Source organism: Lepidochelys kempii, chromosome 4 (genome assembly GCF_965140265.1).
Source record: "Lepidochelys kempii isolate rLepKem1 chromosome 4, rLepKem1.hap2, whole genome shotgun sequence".
NCBI lineage: Eukaryota > Metazoa > Chordata > Testudines > Cheloniidae > Lepidochelys > Lepidochelys kempii.
In genome coordinates this window covers 9,978,568-10,000,000 of record NC_133259.1, presented here as the reverse complement: position 1 = coordinate 10,000,000, position 21,433 = coordinate 9,978,568, and the positions used below count along the sequence as shown (strand labels likewise).

The 21,433-nt window shown below is 42.2% G+C and overlaps 1 protein-coding gene across 5 annotated transcripts in view; it reads left to right on the top strand.

Annotated features, from left to right (window-relative positions):
* USO1 (USO1 vesicle transport factor) overlaps nt 1-21,433 on the top strand; it is a 63,831-nt gene that overhangs the window by 3,079 nt on the left and 39,319 nt on the right. For 2 of the 5 annotated variants that reach the window (XM_073340341.1, XM_073340340.1), the window contains exons 2-8: nt 4,819-4,905; nt 5,048-5,112; nt 10,707-10,786; nt 18,324-18,424; nt 18,935-19,037; nt 19,195-19,250; nt 19,900-20,020. In XM_073340341.1, coding sequence (XP_073196442.1) covers nt 4,819-4,905; nt 5,048-5,112; nt 10,707-10,786; nt 18,324-18,424; nt 18,935-19,037; nt 19,195-19,250; nt 19,900-20,020 — 613 coding nt within the window. Of the gene's footprint in view, nt 1-1,528; nt 1,950-4,818; nt 4,906-5,047; nt 5,113-10,706; nt 10,787-18,323; nt 18,425-18,934; nt 19,038-19,194; nt 19,251-19,899; nt 20,021-21,433 lie in introns of all 5 variants that reach the window. The other 3 variants (XM_073340342.1, XM_073340345.1, XM_073340344.1) reach the window with 3 other exon arrangements.

Genomic DNA, 21,433 nt, shown 5'->3' with positions numbered 1-21,433 from the left:
ATATTACAGATGGCAAGGCTTAATTTATGTCTGCAAAGTGACTTGAGATCCTTGCATGAAAGACTGTGTACTGTATTATATGGTGAGTAAAACAGTGCCCTTTCCTTTAAAACCAGAATATGGAAAAAATGAAGATTGTACAAACTTTGATACCAGTTAGGCTGTTGATTTTTGGGGAGAAATAACTTCTTCTAATATCTGACATTTGTAACAGCTGATATCTGTTTGAAAACTTATTTACAGTGTGTGATTTTGAGGTTTTTCCTTTACACAATTTAAAATTTATCTCCGTTTTGTGCCTCGTGTTTGTACTCCTCCTTGCCATTTCCTGGTGGGTTTCACAGAGTAATACTTCACCTAAAGAAATTGCTCATTTTTTTTCCTTGAGATCTGTTTATAGTATACATGATTAAGGCTAAGTTTCTGTCATGCATATTTTTAGTAAAAGTCACAGAGAGGTCACAGGCTTCTGTGAATTTTTATTTATTGCCTGTGACTTTTACTAAAAATATGCATGACAAATTGGGGAGCTGCAGGCTCCCCACATCACCCAGGAGGGTCTGGCTCAGAGGTGCAGGATCCCCCCACCGCCAGCAGCAGCTCCAAGCTCGGGACTCCGAACTGCAGGGTGCCCATGGGCGCCTGAGCTCTGGGCGCCCTTGCCTCCGCCCCAGCTGGGAACTGCATGTGGGGCATCCCTGCCTCCCTCTGTGGCTGGGAGTTCGGGCCCCCGCAGTTCCCATGGGCGGCGGGCGACCCTAGAGCTCCCAGGCGGTGGGGGCTCAAGTCCCGGAGGTCTCTGGAAATCACGGATTTCGTGACTTTTGTGACCTCCGTGACAAAATCATAACCCTATACAGGATATCTAGGCAAGATTTATAAACAAGCCTAACTCTAAATTTCTGCTGTAGTAGGAAGAGAGCCTGAGATAGAAGTCTTTGTATTAAAGGCCTGGTATGAGGCCTGAGCTAAAGTAGTGGGCAAGCTTTGCCAATATAAAGCAAAGTTAGCACAAGTCAGGCTCTGCCTGTTTGCGAGTTCACAGAATCTGGCAAGAACAGGGCTGGTATTGCAGAAACGCACATTCTGAAGCCGTGCTCAGGGCACCGAGTACTCACGCAAACACATTCCAGAAGAGTGGTACCAGAACATCACGATATCGAAGATGGTACAGAAACATTCCCCATGGATAACAGGAACATCCTGACCCCTCCTAAAAGATAAGGTCAGGATGACAATGTGGTGAATAGAGATGTTTTAATCGAACCAACATGTACAAGGAGATGGGTGATAACTAGCTACGTCGGGGGCAGTAACTAACTATGTCAGAGGGGCAGTATGTAACCTGTTTGTATCACGGTACAAAGAGATATTGCTGAGAGAGTCTTGGTCCAGCTGAGGGAGGGAATGGAAAGTCCTGCCATTCACCGAGCTGCATCCATTGTCACGGACAAACATGGCTTCGTGTCCTCGTAGATCTGCCATACTTTGACAATAAACCTGGCCTGGTGCTTTCGTATCTTAACAGATCTTGTGGTCATTGGGTGGTTCGCTCAAGGTCTGCCGTGCTGGCTGTCTGCACAGAGCTGGGGCAGCACACAGAGAGAACACATGCAGCCGAACGTCTAACAACACTGGTGACCCTGATGTAATTCATTGAAATCATCAAGCAAAGCTTGTTACAGTTAAAATTACAAGATTGGCCAGTCAAAGTGTACTATGCCAACAGCGTGGGAACTTCTTTAGATGATACTTACGTACAACACTATCCCACTGTGCGCCTAGTAACTGAAACTGGCTTAGAAATTAATCCGGCTTGTTGTACAAAACCTAATGGAAGGTGGCTGTGTGAATGCTGTGCTACAATTGATAGCAACAACACAAAAAGAGGCTGGGCCCAACTGGCACAAAAAGAATTCGTCAATGAGGTGGTTCGTATACAAGATGTGGTGAGTGCTCTGGGATATTCCAGTTTTTCTATGCATGGAAACATTTGTCCTGGAATCAATACAGGATTTTGTGTGCAAGTTACTAGCACAGTCCAAATCGGAACCCTTGCCTTTTGGTCAACAAGCAGTGTCAGGACTGCCACTGAAATGATCACTCCTCCTGGCAGCCTACAAGATTTGCTGATTGAATTATTTCCGCCAGTGTAACAACTGCAATTGGACATACGTGATTTGGTGGCAAGAACCACCGTGGAGAATAGATGGTAGCTCCATACTTGACGCTGTAACCAGAGTTCATTATAAGGCTGACTCCCAGCTCCCTTCTAACTTCAACCGTGAAGAAGCTAATAGGCTCGGTAGATTTATTTTTCCCAGATACTGTTGAAAATGGCTTTTGAAATTGCCTTAAATGGGTACTCCTAGAAATCTGCCAGCTTCCTGCCTCAGACCAAATAAATTACTGTGCCACAATTTGAAACATGGGTACATTTTGATGTTTGAAGTCTGCCTTTTTTCAAGACTCAGTGCAAGAACTCCAAAATGACTGCGAGGTTGCCATTATTTCAGAATGAATTTCAATTCTCCTTTACTGAACCCAAAATCAGAGTTTGGGGTGGGGGAATGCTGAAGTACATTTTTATATCAAGACAAATGTTGTGTAGATGCTCTTGATGGGGAAAACAGAGGCTTTTTCACATGAAAAGTTTTATTCTAATCTGGGCAATTGATGTTTTTCAGTTCCCCTCTAACTCAAAAATAAATAAATAAATAAATAAAACCCCCAAACCCCACACTTGACAACTTTTCTTCTCATGTAAACTCTCCATAGACAGACCTTGTTAGTTTCAAATCTCAGACACTGAGCAAGTTTCTGAAGAGAAAAATCATGTTTCTTAACAGTGGCTTCCAAAGGATGTGTTTAAATAAAACCAAGCAGCCCATCAGACTTGTGTCCTTTTTTGCTGCATTTATATGTCAAGAGGGTTTGAAAAGCTCACTTAAGGGAGGCTTTGTCTAATCACAGATTTGAACCAGTATAGGTTTGACACCCCTGTTCGGACATCTTCATACAGTTTAGAAATACCTTTTGTTGATTTTACTGAAGTTGATTCCTTACTAACTTAGATTAGAGATGTATACATTCAGTTTACATTCCAGAGATTCATCTAGCGCACAAGTTTTGATCTGGTATCTTGTTCTTTACTGTAAATGTTGCTTAACTTTCAACAACTACAAAGGTGTCCTTTGTGCATTTGAGGTTTACATGGCTGCTATGTTGGTCTGCCGTGACTCTGAAAAGGGCTTCATACTCAACCTCCTCTAGTCAAAAAGTCTGTCTCTGAATGTGTAAGAACCTGGTCAGCCAAGAGTGGCAGCTTTAGATGCATATATTTCACACGTGTGCTTATCAGTGATCTGTATAATCAATGTACGGCTATTTTCTGGCTATTGCATTGAGATGAGACTTGGATTCTGGGGAAGTAGTGCTTCCATCAGTATCCAGCTAGGGATGTTCCTCAGCCCGCTTACTGAGGAATGTCAAAGTGGGGCTCTGTGAAGCAAACTAACGAACCAGAGTAATGCTTGTTCTCCACAAAGCCCTGCTGATCTTCCCTTTTCTGTGTAGCTTAAATCCTCTCGCTCCTGGAGAGAGACAGAGGAACTGAGAGATGGTTTAGATGGGGGAATTAAGGGTGGCTATAGGATAGACTGCAGGGCGTGAGGGTCAAGTATATGTGTACTCCCTTGTAGCCAGTACTGCTTACAAGGGTTCTGTGGCTGCGTGGCCAGGTACATGCATTCTGGCTCTGTATGAAGATAACACTACCGCAATAAATCTTGTTCTTTTTATATTAAAGCTGTATATAGTTTGGTCAAGTAACTTTAGAGTCCTATGGGATGCACAAGTCCTGTGAAGGTAGGGTTAGTTCATATGTAACTGGAAAAAGCTTAATTTCCAGATAAAATAATATAGTGTCTGATTGAAAAGGAGGACACTTTTTAGATACTAAGGAAAAGGTACCGACAATAATGTCACTGGGGCGGGATGAGGTTACCGTTATCCTGCTCCTTCGTGAGTTAAGTAACCAAAGAGGCTTTCTCTAGAGTTGCATGAGTCAGTCAAGAGGTCTAACTGAAGGAGAGTCAAGCTCTCCAGTGTGTTTATACAGTAGGTGTAACTTTACTTCACAGCAAGAGTTGTGTTGGTTACGCTTGTTGTTTTTTGTACAAGTGTGCCTACACTATTACCATTGCAGTAGTGAAAATCCTTGCTCTGTACACTGTGTCTGCACTGGTGCAAAAAGTCACTGCTCAGACAAGGCCAACAGTCCAGCGAGAGCTTCCTGTGTTCTGTAACTAAAGATCACCTTGTGGCTACTTCTCTGGGTGCACGCGCTGAGATCCAGAACATCAGAAAGCTCCCTGTGTGCAGAGTGTGGCTTTAGGGAAGGCTGAATGCTGGTCACTGTGGGTGGGAGTTAGTCATTTCACTGTTCATCTGTATGTGAAGATCCAGTTAAACAAGCTGTTCTCTCTAAAAAGTGAAGTGGGATAGAAAGAACTGGCATGTTCAGCAGAATTTCTAAAATTAAATGTTCTATTAGGAATCTCTACTGGTTCTTACTTTGGTCCTTGGTGAACTTTGAGTTCACTCTTGTCTCATTCTAGATTTTTATATCTCAATCATTATATTCTGTTTTCCAAGTGTTCTGTTCTGCAGTAAATTAATTTACCACCCGAACAAAAGAAATAGGAAAATAGTCAGTTGTTTCATGCTAGTTTTCTGAGCTGCTGGCTATGGAGGATCTTGAATTTGCTATAGAATTACTGGATCTCTCTTGATGCAACTATATGTTGTTTGTTCTAGATTCAGAAACTCTGTGACCGCGTAGCTTCATCTACTTTATTGGATGATCGAAGGGATGCCGTACGTGCTCTCAAATCATTATCAAAGGTATGTGTTGTATTTTTTCTATAGTGCCATGAACGTATACAGTGCCTTTTGTGGCATTCCATTTAAAAGTGTTGTCTGCAGTTTGCATAATATTACTAATTTCATTTTTAATACTACTCTTAATGTTTTATTTTCTGGACAGAAATATCGCCTGGAGGTGGGGTTCCAGGCTATGGAACATCTTATCAATGTTCTCCAGACAGACCGGTAAGCACATTTTAACTTCTGAAAATGAACTCAGTGGCAGTTTTCTCAAACTACATCCTGAAATAGTGTTTAATAAAACTAAACCAGACCTGTAATTAATGTGAACAGAATGCTAAATTTTATTAGTAATTCTCCTGACGGATTAAACTTTGCTTACAGGACCTGCTTACAAACATGTACATAAGATAAGGAAGTAGGAAACAAAGAACTTTAGGGATGGCAAATTATAATAGCGATAAGGTAATAATGGCGGTACAGAAGTGTGTGTAAATACAGCAGAAACTTGCTAATTTTAAAATATGTAAAATTAGTCCTGTCTGGATGACTAACAAATCAGAAGTCATGATATTAATAGACTAAAGAATCAAGTATATAAATATTAACAAATGTGTTAGGGCAAAAGGAGGATAAGATATTATTTAACAATTTGTAATTAGGAGGACTAAATATGGAATCAGTCAGTCTTATTTACTGGTGTACATAATTTGGAGGGTTGGTACAATGTTTTTTATATGGAACAGCGTTCATTTTGACAGGTTAAGGCTTTGGAGTACTAGAATAACTACAGCTTACTGGTGTTGAAAGTGCTGCTGTCAAGGGAAAAATGATATTCATCTGAAATTGTCCCCATGTCAGAAGGAAGAACATAGATTATTTATATACAGCTGCCTCGCCAGTTGATCTACTTATAGCATTTGACAGCACTGTGTGTAGTAACTTCCTCTTTGTATTTTCATCCACTACCGTGGCATCACCATCATGTGCTGCTCTTTCCCTTCCACTTTGGAAGCATATAATAATGTACTCTCCTACCCACCTGAATCTCCACACACAGCTAGAGTAAGAAATAATCACAAGGGTGTCCAACTTGTACATTGCCCGCACGAGGACCTTGGACTCCCAGGTGGAAGTAAGGAGGGTGGTGGGCAGGAGAGCATCTTCTCACATCAAAACCAAGAAAAAGAGGGAATTGAATGCCACGGCAGGTCAATAGCCTGATATTGGCACCAAGGGTTGGCAGCTTCCCCTTGGAAACGTATTGTACAGGGCTAGAAAACAAGCACTGGTGAGCTAGAGACCCCGCTGACCCTTCTGGTATGGCTGCAGTGAAATACCAGAGACAAGAAGTAAGCAGGCATTTCTCCCCTGGGAACCCTCCCATATGGCCAAAGGACAGACAGAGTAGGAGCAAAGGGCTAGCCTGTGACTGCTACTCAGTCTGGAAGGGGGGCATTCACTTTGGGGGGTCCAGCTCTCTTAATTTACATCTGCTATGTTGCCCACGTACACTTCCCCTGTTGCTCTCTGCTACCCAAGTAGGGGAGGAAAACAACTGAAAGGCAGGTAAATTCTGAAATAGACTTGTTTTAAGAAGGCTCCCCTGGTCACTGAAATCCACTGGTCACAAGTTCCCAGAGGGAAAGAGCAACCACCACAGGTATCTGAATATTGTCTGACCTGTAGGGTAGGAACGATTGGTACGCAGGTTACTGCAGCCCAGATGTCCAGCAGCCAGCTCTGAGTCGAGACAGTTACATACAGAGGAAAATAGAGAATATGTTAAGTGTAGAGGAGTGTTGCACTTAAATTAATCCTTAGGTTGGTTCACAGATCTGGGACTCGGCTTTCAAAGCTAACTTTTCTTCGCTGCTCGGGTTGCTGGAAGTTGGAGTCGTGCAGACATCGTGCTTGTCACTTGTCTTGCACCATCACACTGATCTAGACTTGTCTTGGGCTTGTGCCTTGGTAGTAACCCTGTCTGTGTTCTTTCTCTGACTTAACATAAGCGTGGGGACACAGGAATGTTAGGCAGGAATGTTACTTGTATGGGGTAGGACAGAGTAGCAAAATGGGGAGTAACTTGCTGGCTTTTAGCGAAGGGCCTTGGATCGCAGGCCTCAGGGAATAAAAAATGCTATGGGGATTGGCTTGCCCTTGGAAGGGATGGTGTGGGAGGGACAAGCAAGAAGGAAGGCTCAATAAAGATTAGGGAAGCCCCTGGCTGGAGGAGAGGGTGGCCAGCTGAGAGTAAATTTCTCCCTATAAAACTGAGAATAAGAGCTTAGTGACCGAAAGGTAAAGGTTCATAGTTCTAAATCTGTGCTTTGGTCCGGGAAAGGTGTCTTTTGCTAAATTATTTTCATGAACCTGCACATGGGAATGTTCTCACCAATTTCTACCATCTCTAGGATTATTGAAGTGGCTTTCTGTTGTCACTCTGGGATGTCTTATAACTGCTTAAGAGCAACTGAAGCAACTTTAGTTTGACAGGAATGATTAGCCTCCGGTGTTAACTTCTGAAATTGTGAGCTCATTATTAATGTCTAGTTCAGTGGTGCTCAACCTGCAGCCCAATCAGCAGACCGCTGCGGTCCATGTGACATCCTCAGGGACATACAGGTAGTATTGGATGCGGCCCACATAAAACGTTGTGGGCCGCATATGTGGTCAGCAATGGTAAATAGGTTGAGAACCACTGGTCTAGTGTGAGAGTCACTTTTGTTGACAAAGTCTTTGTGGTGTAACTTAACAGAATAGCATGTTGATATTACCCCTGCATGCTAAGAAATATGTCTCCTGCCAGTCAGATAGATAGCCTTTGAGCAAAAAGAGAGAACATTTAAGCTTCCAGCATGCTACTCTTTGTTTACGTGTGTGAAACTTTATTCATGTTGATGGAAATAGTGATTTTTAAACTAGGTGACCATGTGTAGTGCATAGGCATCTTTCCGCTTGAGCACACTTTGATACTTGACTTTATTCCCACCTAGACAGTGCTATGTGAGTGGCATATGCAGATTCATATGTTGATCCAAGTAGAAAAATAAACCATCTTGGTTTGTATCGTCACGTGTTACTGGACGAGTTACATTTCTTCTGCACTTCTCCCATCCAAGTACGATCTTCCTCTTTTCTCTGATTTGAGTTGCTTCTTCCAACTTCTAGACTTCTTTATCCCAGCCCAGAAATGTTCCTCTTCTGTGTTTCAAGTAAACATATTGTTCCACTCTTCCCATGGTCTCTTCATAGGCTGTGTCTAAACTACGGACCTTACAGTGGCACAGCTGTACCAATCACTACAAGGTCTCCCAAGTAGCTGCTCTTTGCTGGCAGGAGAGAGCTCTCCTGCTGGCATAATTAAACCACCCCCAATGACCAGCATTAGCTATGTTGGCAGGAGATCCTCTCTTGCCAACATAGTGCTGTCCACACCAGTGCTTTTGTTGGTGAAACTTATGTCGGTCAGGGGTGTAGTTTTTTTCACATAGGGTGACCAGATGTCCCGATTTTATAGGGACAATCCCGATATTTGGTGCTTTTTCTTATATAGGCGCCTATTACCCCCACCTCCTGTCCCGATTTTTCACACTTTCTGTCTGTTCACCCTATTTTCACACCCTTGACCAACAAAAGATTTTTCCACAAAAGTGCTAGTGTAGACAAAGCCATAGTTTCAACATATTACTTTCTGTGGCTTCTCTCATGCTCAATTCCCTGACTGATTGCAATACAAACACTTAATTTTTTTCTACAGAAAATTGGTTTCTTGAGCTAATGCTGCGGCTACACATGATCAAAAGTTCTGCTGTCCTAAAGCTCAGCAACACTGTAAGGTCAGCACTTATGATCTGTAAAACCAGGCTTTTACAAAAAACAATATCCGTATGTGTTTCCATTTTATACCAATAGAATGCTATTGCCATTTAAGTTAAAGCTCTTTTGCTTGATTTGCAATCCACACGTGAGCGTTCAGATCTGAGAATCGGAAAATGGAACTGACTGGGAACTGGCTGTAAATATAACAGAAGTGGCTATTCTGTTTTTACTCTGGAAGCTGAATGCAGTACAGAATGTAAACCGTAAATGGTGAAAAGAAAACTTGATTTTTAAAATGCCTTTAGTTTTACTTAAGTAGATAGTTTAAATTTGCTCCTCTTCCTGAAGAACTCTGAAGTGTGGGGTACTACAGAGTGCCATTCGGTCACCCCTCCTCTCCAGTCTGTGGAGGGGAGCCATTTTAAGGGTTAGCAAAGAGCATGGAAAGGCAGTGTTTTCAGTAAGCTGCTGACACCCAACTGTGTGTCTATGTTGTTTGACTTGGACCGTGCAGTTTAACACCTCAGCCAATGTCTAGCTGAGATTAGGGCATGGATGAAAGCAAGCTGCCTAGGATCAATCCAGACAAGACTTAGGTGGTAATGGTGGGTTGGGGGAAGCAACTGAAGAGTATGTCCAACATTAATTACTTGGTCCATAAATAGTGGGGTTATTTTAAACCCTGTTGCTACTGTTTGGCAGTTCTGTTACAGCAGTAACTCTGTGATCTTTTTCCCATCTGTGTCTGGTTAGAAGGTTGCTGCCTTTCCTTTCTTATGCGTCCCTGGCTACTGTTATCCATTATTTTGTTTCCTCAAGATTAGACCATTGCAATACACCTTAATACCTTCATAAAACACCTTAATAATAATAATACACCTTAATAAAACCATTCAGAGACTGAAGCTTATTGAGGAGGACATCTTGCTGGTAGCATGTGACACCATTGCTCTGGGATCTGTACTGGTTGCCTATTGATCCCCCAGTAGAGTTCAAGGTGTTGGTTTTGATGGGTAAAGCCCTAAATGGCCTGAGACTGTCTTAGTGGAGGGATTGCCTCTTACTCTGTGCCATACTGCCGCAGCAGTGGTCAGCGGGGGCACTCAAGCTGGATCACCCTTACAAAAGAGGATGTTGGCAGGAAGTTCCATGTGACTGTTCTGAGACTCTGGAACTGCTCCCCACTTAGGTCTGAAATAGCCTGAACTTGGTGCTTTTCAAGGCACGCTGCAAAAGTGACAGATGTTTGATGGGGTTTTTGGAGAGGGCTGAGGGTTAGCGTCTCACAACTTTGAAGTGGGGGAAAGAGTCCAACTGTCTGGCTAGCGGAGTTCCTGGTGAAATTACTTCTGCTTCTAGAACTTTGTGTTGTATTATCTACGACCTTGGAAAGATGTCCCTTTATTTTAAATCTAAATTTGTTTACAGAATTAAGTACAAAATCTTAAAGTGCAAAACTCTTAAGATTGTGAAATCTCCATGAAATACCTTGATTTCTTAAGAGATGTCTTTGTTAACTGATTTGCTAAAGGAATTAATCTAGATATGTGATCCAGGTTCCGTGCAATTGCTGTGATTAGCAAACATCACTGCATCAAATGCAACTTGGAAAAAAAACCAAACAAATGGTAGTTCATGCTGATCAACTTGTATAGTTGATCTTGAAATGAGGTTTTTGGAGATACTCAGAAGAGATGGAATGGCTTCTGAAATGAAAAGCATGGTGGTAGTTACGTTGCTGAGCATTTTTGTACTGGCTCTGAAGTGATTACACCTAAGGGGAATGAAAGTAGGGAAGAAGATTTTGAACTCTACCATGATTACACAGTTCCACATCTGTAAAGTGTTCAAATGTAAAAATTCCTGTGACAGCATAGCGTTTTCATTTACTACAGTTGTCACTGCTAATATGTCTGTCTGCACTAGGAAGGAAATAATATAAAGCAAAAAAAAAGTAGAAATAAGTCATTAAAGAAAAGTGTTACTTCTGTTCACAGTTCAGATTCCGAAATAATTGGCTATGCTTTGGACACTCTCTGCAATATAGTATCGAATGATCTAGAAGAGGAAGAACAAGGTAAGCCTGCGGGAGTAACAATTGTCGTCACTTCCTGAAGTTAAATGCAGCTTTGATGTTTACTCTACAATGATTTACATTCAAATGATAAAAATGTAATGGTATGCAGTTTACGAAACACTGTTCCTTTAATGGGTCCTTTCTTATGATAGTACCGCTACAATCATTTGTCTGAATGCAAGGAACATTGGTCAGCAGTAACTTGCGTTGTAGTAATATGAAATCCTTTAACCCATTTCTTTCTGTAAGTATGTATTTGGAATAAGTATCTGTTTCAGTGGGGATTTTCTCTGTAGTTTCATACTAAAATACAAGAATGCTCCACAGAAGGGTTATCTGACACTAGATTTAAATTGTGTTTGCAGATTAGTCAATATCTGGTACTTAAAGCTAAAACTGAGATGAGTGGCCCCGATTAAACGATAGGCTTCCTTTTTACTCACTTACCAATGACTGTTCCTTAGAAAATATGGATTCCTTGAAAGCCAAAGGTGGCTGTGCATGAGTGTGAGAATATTTTCATTGCCAGCCATGCAATGACTGTCAATTTAGGCTGGAAATAATAATAATACAACCCAACAAACACCTCTTCCCCTCCTACACTAGTATTTCCACATCTGACCAGAGGCATAATACATTTTGGTCTTGAAACTTGATGTTTTTAGCTGCTCGTTGTTATAACAGCTTATAAGAAGAAAATGGTAACCAAGGGATTAAATAGGAAGCTTAGACATCCTGGCGTAGGTTCCCAGTTCATTGTTAAATGATAAAATCACATCTAGGCAAATTTAGAACGAGACTATTTGATTGATCATTGGAGGTCTTTGAAGGCTTTTTCTTGAAGTGTAGATAAAATTGACACTCTTGCAAAATGATTACTGCTAAAAATGTTCCTTAAATAGCCTAATATAAAAATAAAATCGTTAGAGAATCTCCTGTAAATCATAATTCGGTTTTGGGGAAAAGGGTACTTCACGTTAAAGACTGTATATTGGAATTTGCTCCCTTTTACTGTTAACCAGTAAGAGCTGGGGAAATTCCTGCTGCACAGAATGGGGTAAAACAGCTATCCAGGTGAGCAAAAATCTCAAGTTTTCAGGCTGTTGGGCAGAGTGAGGGGCCTTGGGTACAGCAGCAACGAGCTGTCAGACAGGAGCTGGGCAGGCCTGGCTCGTGTTGGCCAGGCACATAGGGCCTGCACTTCTCCGCATGCCCGAGGCTGAGCCTCAGTCAGTAAGACTTCTGCAGCGCTCTAGTAACCAGTCTGTGGCAACTGAGGAATGGAGAGATTGGGTCTGGACTTCCTGGCTGCAATCAAGTAGGCAGCTACCTCTGCCAGAAAGGCAGGCTGCAGTTTAATGTAACAAGTAAAACCAGAGTGGGCTGTGTAGTAAAACAAACTACGATTTTGCTGCTGCAAAACACAATTTGAATTGACTTTTTTCCAGGAGACAGCGTTTCTCCTTTGTTTGGTTACGGCCTTTTGCAATTGCACAAGTAGCGGCTTCTGCTTCCATTAGAAAACTAGTCCTTGGCTAGCTTCTTAGTTTAAACGCTCTAACCAATAGACCCACATCCATACTCACTGTTGGTTTTAAAAATAAGTGTCCAGCACACCAAACCACTTTATTGGCGTTTGGGGTTTTAAAGAAAACGCATCACCCCGAACCAGCAAAAGAAGGTCTGAAGGCCGGGTCAGAGCATGGACATAACATATGCAACGGAGTAGACTTAGGAAAATGAGAAACTTAGATATAAATGCATTTTCCAAAATTCATGGTATGCTAAATATCCCTGGTTTCCTCATATATTGCGTCCCTCGTACAGCTCAAGAGCATTGCAAGTAACCAGAGGACACTTACCACCTGGTTGTTGATTTCAATTCTGTGTAGCACTGCTGCTGTGCGGCTGGATATTTTTTTCAGTTGTGTACTTGAAAAGCTGATACTGGGTCTTGGGGTAGAACGGTTCCTTACACAAGTTCTCTGAAAGTTTGAGCAATGTATCCCAGAAGAGAGGTCCTGCTGGTAGGTGTGTAGGTTGACACAGAACATAATGTAATGTCAAGATATGGGCAGAAATGGAAACGTGCATGCACGCTTTTCTAGAATTGTTGTGCCTTCCCTTGCATTGCTGAATGAGACTTGCGGCCTGAAATGCTCAAAGAAACTAATACGATGTATGGGAATCTTGCTTCAAATTCCCACCTTATTGTTTCCCTCTCTTTCTTATTCCTGTTCCCGCAAGTTCATTCAGCTGCCTCGTCTCGTGCAGTCTCCTTTATCGAAGGCACGGGCATCGCTAGTAAAATCTAGAGCTGTAACTTGGGGTTTCTGAACAAATAGGCAGCACTGGTGCAGGGAGTTTTTTGGCACTGGCCTTGATAGAATACCCCCCAAAGGAGGGAGGCTCTGACATAAGAACATTATGCTCAAACGGCCGTTCAAAACAAAAATTACTGGCCTCGTATTACGTGCGTGATCAGAAGTACTGCGGGAGTACAGGGTTGTCTTGTTCTGCCACTTCCGTGACAATTAAAGTAATAATGGTGGCAGAATTTCAAGATGGCTGCCTTTGAAAGCCATTATTAATTCTGCCGTCTTACGTGGACCACTGTTTTACTTGTGAACCTTTCTCTTCTTTTTTTCCCCTCCTTTTGTCTACCTTTACAGATGATCTGGAAGGTAAAAACCTCAATTTATATAGCATGCTGCTTTTACTAGTCATAGTTGCTAATCACAGTTATTTTTCACCTTTGCTCTCTTCACTGTTAAAAAGGACACTGTAAGACATTTTTATAATCCTTACTAAATTCTTAATCTTTCTTCTCTCAAATTTAAAACTCAATTTCTTAAATTTGTTTTTGTACCTGAAATGTGTGTGTTTCCCATTATGCTCAGGTACTTATCAGTTTGTGGACACGTTAGTCTGTCCCATGATTCTGAGTGGGTTTATTGACATTCCAACAGTCTAAATACTTCTCTGTTAACTATTTAATGAAAGTGGATACCAGGGCTCAGCACAAGATTTTGGTGAGCAAGTATGGACACACAGAATTCTTGTGTCTAGAAGAAGCATTAAAGGATTTAAGAGAAACTGTCATACAGAACAATAGTCAAGCTTTGAACCTTCCAGCCTTCACAGTGTCCCTTTTAAGTAATACACGATAATGCCATATTCTTACTACTTTTCTTTCCTGGATCTAGTTGCCCACTTACGCACTTGTTTGTTCCTCATCTGTTAATCTCCGGTTTCAGAGTGGCAGCCGTGTTAGTCTGTATCCGCAAAAAGAAAAGGAGGACTTGGGATGCGTTTAGCGTGTTTTAACAAATCAACTAAGACTGGTTGTTTGAAAAGCAGTATTTGTTACTGAAACATCTAAAACTAATCTTCATAAACACAGATCCCTCTTCCCCTCCACTCGCAGAATTTAAGTATGACGTCACATAACAATAGCCAGTCTAGAGCATTTGCAATAATGTAATTGACCAGTGTGTGGGAAATCAAAGTTGAAGTAGTATCCTTTGGATGTATTACCTCTTTCTTTTTCGTCATGCTCTCTTCAGCTTTCCCTTCCATTCTAACTTTCAGTTTAATTTTTCTGATTTTCCTTTTCCATATTTCCTTTACCATTAAATGCTCTTAAGATTTTTCTGGTGTTTGGCCCTTGCATATGGTAGTCTAGGACAGGGGTTTTCAAACTGGGGGGTTGGGACCCTTCAGGGGGTCGCGAGGTTATTACATGGTGAGGGGGGGGTGTCAAGAGCTGTCAGCCGCTTTTGACTGCGCTGAGATTGGTGCTTGAAAGGTTCCCTAAGTGTTGCGGCTTCATTGAGCAGACGAGCCCTTCAAGTGGACACTAGGCTCTCTTGCCAATGACCCTCCTCTCCCCTCCCGCCCCCCCCCCCGGTCCTTTGCATACATTCCAGTCTGCCCAACTAAAATATTGCTGTTTCTCCATCCACCCCAGCCTCTAGACCTGATCACCCACCTGCTAGCTCGTCCCTTGGTTGCTTGATGAACCATGAGACACCTTCATGGGAAACCAAAGGGGATGCAGGAATGTGGGGATTGGAGGAGATTGGGTTTACACGCAAAATCTGGGAGAGGGTGGAAGAAGCAGTAGGTAAAGGAGCTTTGCTATAAATCACTTGTTTAGCAGAGTGCCACTTCTCTAAGTGGGGTGTCTCCTTCATCCACCTCATGCACAGCCTGAATTCCCCTTCATCACCCCCATGCCCCTACTCTCTCACATTTCCTCCACCTGCACCCTAACATGCACCCGGTTTTACCATGTTGTACTCTTAGCATTGATATATATTGGTGTTTAAAATAGAGATGTATGGGGGCACTGGAGGGAGTACGTCATGATTCAGGGGGGTGGGGTAGGGAATAGGGGAGCGGGAACTGTACACTGGAGGATAAACATAAGGTGTAGGAGGAGAGCTGGTATTGGGGAATGGGTCTATGAATAGGAAGATCTCTGTGGGGCTGGTGGTAGATGGGGAGGTGTGGGTGGAAGGGAGACAGTGGATGTCTGTGGTGACGTAACGGGGCTAATAGCTAGGCAGCATTGATAGCTGTGCAGGTGAGTAGCTGAGGGTTGATATGCTGAGACTACGGGGGGCAATTTCTAGCTCAGACTCTGTTTAAGGTTGTTCGAAAGCATTGTTCACCACCAGAGTCTGTAAAAAGTAATGAAATGAGCAGCTAGGGTAGTCGTCACCTTAACTACCCTCCATTCAGCAGTTCTGTTTCTCACCCTCATCTGTCACCTGGGACATAATGGAAAAACAAGTCTTAACTCTTACCATAAACAAAATAAACCAATGCGTGCCCACAATGTGCAGACTTCAGTTCTGTAACTTACACGCACCTGAGCATGGAAAGATCACTAACCTGAATCGCCCATTCACGTCTGTTAGAAATATTTCTGAGAATGTAAGTCACTCTGCAGTCACCATTAGCAGTCTGACACCATGCTACAGTTACACACCAGTACAAAATAACAGAGACCTGCTTTTGATCTCTTTATGAAAGCTGTGTCAAGCCAGATGTTATGTACCAAAACACGTAACCAACACCTGTTCTCTTAGCTCAAGGGTTCCTGTTAATTGTTTGGGATCAAAGTGGTGATACGTGGCCTGTGGGAAGGGAGGTAGCTGAAGCTAGATGGGGAACTGATCATTGCAGTGAAACACTTAATTGCTTATTTCTTTGGTTTTTATGTGGATGATGCAGTCTAGCAACCATTAACGCCAAAGGTAACTTTTCTAATTACTACATTGGATACGCACACAGGAGGCGATAAATTCTTTTCAGTTATTGAAATTGGTTTCTTAGTAGATCATATTATGTAACTTTGAGTCAAGTTCAGTTACTATATCAGGGTTGGAGAAGTGTTAAGTTTTTCTCACAGGATGTAGGAAGACTAACACAATGATTTCTCCCCTGGCAACTCTCTTCCCATTGTACCTTTTTTTGGGACAAGTAGAGTGAATGCAACTTAGGAAACTACACTTCCATTCAATATATTTTTAAGAGTCTGTGATATCGGAATTAGCCTGGGGTTGCCTATCAATGAGTACGTGCAGAATGTATTCATTCAGCATCAGATACAAAACAGCACTTACTTCTAAAATCTAATAAAAGGGAGGACCACTGGTATTCCTAGATTAGATACTGCTAATTGTTGGCTGTTTCATTAAGATAGTCTTGCTATAGAAAATTACAGGTCTTGTTTCTGAAGGTGATCTTTATAGAGTCCAGCTGACTGTAGTCTGCAGTGGGGCTTTCCACAGGGTGAATGTGATATGAGCTGCACAGTACATGTGGAACCATTACACAGAGCAGGAAGGAGGGAGTATCGTGAAGGTTAGCATACGTTTGGCAGGATTGTTTTTCTAATAGCATGTCAAGGATTAGCTGAATCCAGTTTAACTCGGTAGATTATCATGAGATCTAATGTCTTTGACTAGTTAGTTTTTTTTTCCCATTTAGTAATTATACAGCATTGAAAAATATGGTGCATATTACTAGTGCCAAATTCCCTCATTGTGCTTGATGTGCAGGAAGCCACTGTAATTGTGACAAGTTTAGTTCATGCACATTCGGTTCTTCTGTATCTTAGGCGAGCAACAAGGAAGTTTATTTCGATGTTTCTGTGAGGCAGGCCCCTGTCCTTAGACTGTATGGAGACAACCTCATTTCACTTAGGTCATCAGACATCATTGTATTGTAACAAACTTCTGCTGCTACTGACTGGAATTGGATTGAACCATATCAGAATCTAACTAAATGGGATTCTCCCTACAACCTCCGTTAGCTGAAAGACGGTTGTACCACAGACTCACATCGCTTCGTGACTGATTCTTATATTTAATATCCCATGATTATCCAAAGTCTTATCTAAACTTAGTTGTTGCTTTTCCATCATGCCTGGATGATGATTGGCATTGCCCAGTATGGGAAAATAGACACAGGATGCAACAATATTCATGATACCTGGCCTGCTGTTTCAACACTCTTGGTGCCATCATTGTTACTTCTCCATTCTGTCCAACATGAACAAATAACATATATAAGACTGAACTACTTGTGTAGAACTTAAATAATTCTAGTCCAATGTCTAGACAGTGAATTGCCTTTATGAAATTAGTCCAAATCAAGATCTGAGTGGTTATTTTGCCATCAAGACATCTTAAAATTAATATCCCTTTTTTGGTGTGTCTTCAGTTTTTTTTGTCACTGAACCAAAAAAACCCACCTTTTTCAAGAGTAAATAAGTACTTGAACATGCAACTTTAGACGGTTTTACTCCTAAACTAAAAGCCTCGAAGGAGGCAGCAGTAAATCTACTTTGTCTTTGGAGAAGGTATTGAATGATCTTTGTGGCACACTTGTTCAGCTGTACACTTCACTTTGACTGCATGCAAACACTGAATCCCCAAGGCTGCTTCCTGTCCTTCATTTGAAAAGGCAGGTGTTCTCTGCTCTGTAAGAGCTGTTTGATCACTTGGAAGCTTGCTTGCATTTTGAGTGTGTGGTCATGTAGATAAGAAATGTGGCTCTGAGCAGACGTGACTGGTGAAAATAGAATTTCTTGTAAACTGTGCAGTTAAAAATAGTCTAGATTTTATGAAGTATTTATCTGGGACCTGATCTGATTCCCATTAAAGTCAATGACAAGACACCATCATCTTCAATGAAAGCTGAATCAGACTTCTACTGAGTGAATTTATGGTTTTCCATTATTAAAATGAATTAGCTCCTCATTTACTGTTCTGACTTTGGGATAGAAAACACTCAGAGTCTCTCTCATGTTTAAACCAATGTAAATATTGTTTGTGGCACACAGATTCCAGCAGTGATTAGTGTGAAAACAAGATACATTTATTATTTAATATGGCAATAAAGATTCTTTGAACCTTGACTCATAAATACCTTATATGGGCTGTGTGTTTACTGCAACCTGTTAAAAGAAGTTGTACAGTTATTTTAATGTTACAGTGTGTAAAATTCTTCTTGAACATTACAGAAGAAAATTCACAAAAACAGGTTGATGATCTGGGAAGGCAGTTTACAGAAATCTTCATTAAACAGCAAGAAAATGTCACTCTCCTGTTGACCTTTCTAGAGGTGAGTAGTGGTGTGGTACCTTGAATACAGAAGACACATTGATTCTGTGTTTCTTCATGGATGTGTATCTCTGGTGTCATACAAATTAAACATGAGGCAGTTTAGGAAAAACTTTGGTGAATATGGGCATGAAATCACTCTTCCAGAATGAAGAAGGCAACCTCTCGCAATCGGATAGGTGAAAGTGCTGCCTTTTGGAAGCAGAACAGGATTATAAATGGTTAGCGGAACCCTGGGGAGAGAAGCGTGGAGCTGAAGCTAGTGGGTAGTTTTGTTACTGTTCAGCAAAAAACCAGGATGGGGTGAGATTTTACTTTACAGCATGTGCACTGTTACAGAGCAGATGGGGGAAAGGGACCTGCTCACAGTGATGAATGCCCATCTACATTTGGGCCATTTGGCATGCAGTCGTATAGCTGTCCTGTTTTTAAAGTCACTGTGTAGGTCACTTGCAAGAGTGTGAAATGCTCCTGGATTCATTGTTTAATGTCATTCTCTATATCCCTGCAGGAATTTGACTTCCATGTTCGCTGGCCTGGAGTGAAACTTCTTACATCGCTGTTAAAGCAGCAAGGACCCCAGGTGCAGCAGATAATTCTTGTCAGTCCCATGGGTAAGTAGTTTGGTCACTGGCTAACTTAAACTGGAAATGTCAGTCCAAAGGGGCACTTCTAACAGAGCATCATAACTACTCTTGAAGGGACTTCCAAAATGGGATTTTATTAAACTCCTTACGGTAATTCACGTCATGTGGTTGTTCGCTTTTTCAGGTGTCTCGAGGCTCATGGATTTACTCGCAGATTCTAGGGAGGTGATACGGAATGATGTAAGTACAGAACAAAGGGAGTGTGATCATGCCTGTACATACGTTTAAAGTTGTTTATCCTCTTCATAACTAGAAGCTCTCCATTGCATTGTTTCTGTAATGCTGCTCCCCTTAGCCCAGCTGCTTCAGAGTCTGTGTGCTCTGGAGAGGCATGAAAGGGTGGGCGGGAAGGAATGGGTTGGCGTGTCCCTGGGACAGATGCAGTTTTTGGGCCGGATGGTATTTGCATCAGTAGCTCGTAGAACCACAAAGCATCGTGCATATATGCAGGAGCGTAGTTATGGAAGGCAGTATATCTAGAGATGGCCAAAAAACACCCTCCCCACCCCCTCCCCTTTACTGAGGAGTGCTGCTCTGTATATGATAGTTTTAGTTTTTATAGCCACTTCCTGTCTTAATTCTTTGTTATGGCAGTTTTTTACATTTCCATTTAGAACTAAGTTTGAGGCATAACACACTACTTCACACGCTCAGTGGTGGGGTTTGATGCAAGTTGCCACATGCATTATGTATGGTTGTATCCAGTAATTGCCACGGAGGTTTTACACTGCTAATGTATTATAGCTGTTGAGGAGGGCACTTCTTTAAAGCTAACGCTCCTCTTCTAGTAAAGCTTTGTCTATTCACTATATTTATCTTCTTCCTGAAGGGAGTCTTGTTACTACAGCAGCTGACAAAAAGCAATGCTGCCATTCAGAAAATAGTTGCTTTTGAAAATGCCTTTGAGAGACTGCTGGATATCGTAACAGATGAAGGGAACAGCGATGGAGGTATGGTCTGAACTGAACGTTCAGTGGCTTTCAGGTGTTACCCGTGCTATGTGGATGGGTAAAAGGACCAAGTACACAGAGTAGGATCATAGTAAGAGTGGTGGGATGAGCAAGTATTCAGCTTCTAGGATCTTCTTGGGTTCTGTTTTGAGGCCTTCCATTAGAGATTTGCACACTTAATTTCTTCTTGGAATGTGTCTGCGTGCATCCCACTGTGAGCGTGTATGTGCAGAAGAATGGACAGCCAGGAGGGTGACTAAGCTTTTCATGGCTCAACCTCCTTATAAGACAGTCCATAGGGACACAGTGGTGCTCAGATGTCACCCAGAGTTATCTAAACTAGTCAATCAACCTACCTGTCATCTTCCTGAAGCCAACTCGGCACTGGGGGTGAGGAAATTACACAAGATTTCCCTTTATTACATGGACAGGACCAATGTTTGTAGTCACACATTGCCATTCTAAAGGTCCAGAGAGCTCTTGACAGAGAATACTGAAGTGAGTAACACAGTGGTGCACCTCTTCCACTGAACGTGAAAGCTCACTGTAGTGCAGCGCAAGCAACCTCCTCTGCCTGCTCGGGAATGTGCCAGTTTCAGAAAACTGCAAGGCAGCGATGTAGTGTAACCCGCTATTGAACGGTGTCTTGGATTGAGTGACTAGGTTGGAAAGCAGTTCTACCATCATTATTTGATGGCTGCAGCTGAAACGCCTCATTCCCACCAGCCTGGGGGGGCACTGCTTGAGCAGTCACTTCCCCTACAGGAACTAGGTTTTTTTGATATGCTGTGATTGCATATTTCACAACCCACCCTCCATCAGCTCGTTCCTGAGTCCTCCGCTACCACAGACTTTGAATCGTGAGGTAACTGGGGGAAGGTTGCAGCTGTTCCATGTTTTTCAATCCCACGTGGCAGCATGAAGAGGCAAAGGATGCATGTGTGGCCCCCATAGACACAGCTGTTTAACAACAATCAGTCCTTGCATACATGAGATGCATGGGCATGCATGCTTACAGTTGGATCCACACTGACATCACGGAGAACCATGGTTACCGCAGTGTAAGTCACCATTCTTTATACCTTTGTTAAATACACAGACTAACAGGCTACTGCCTCCTACCCCGTATTCTAAAAATGGCCATTCTGGATTTAAACAGTCTGTGGCATTGGAGTTGAAGGGCAAATGCCACCCCAGCCAGCTAGCATAAGAGGTGCTGTCCATTTACCTTGTGTCTTCAACTTAAAACGTAATGCTGAACACACTGCATATTCAAACGTATTGTCCTAGACCAGATACAATGAAAAGAGATTGAGAATGTTGTAGCACTGATCATGTAAGCTCTGTGATGCTAAGAAACCCAGGGAATAATAAACAGTAACAGCACCTGGGGATGAGGCATGAGGGAAGTTG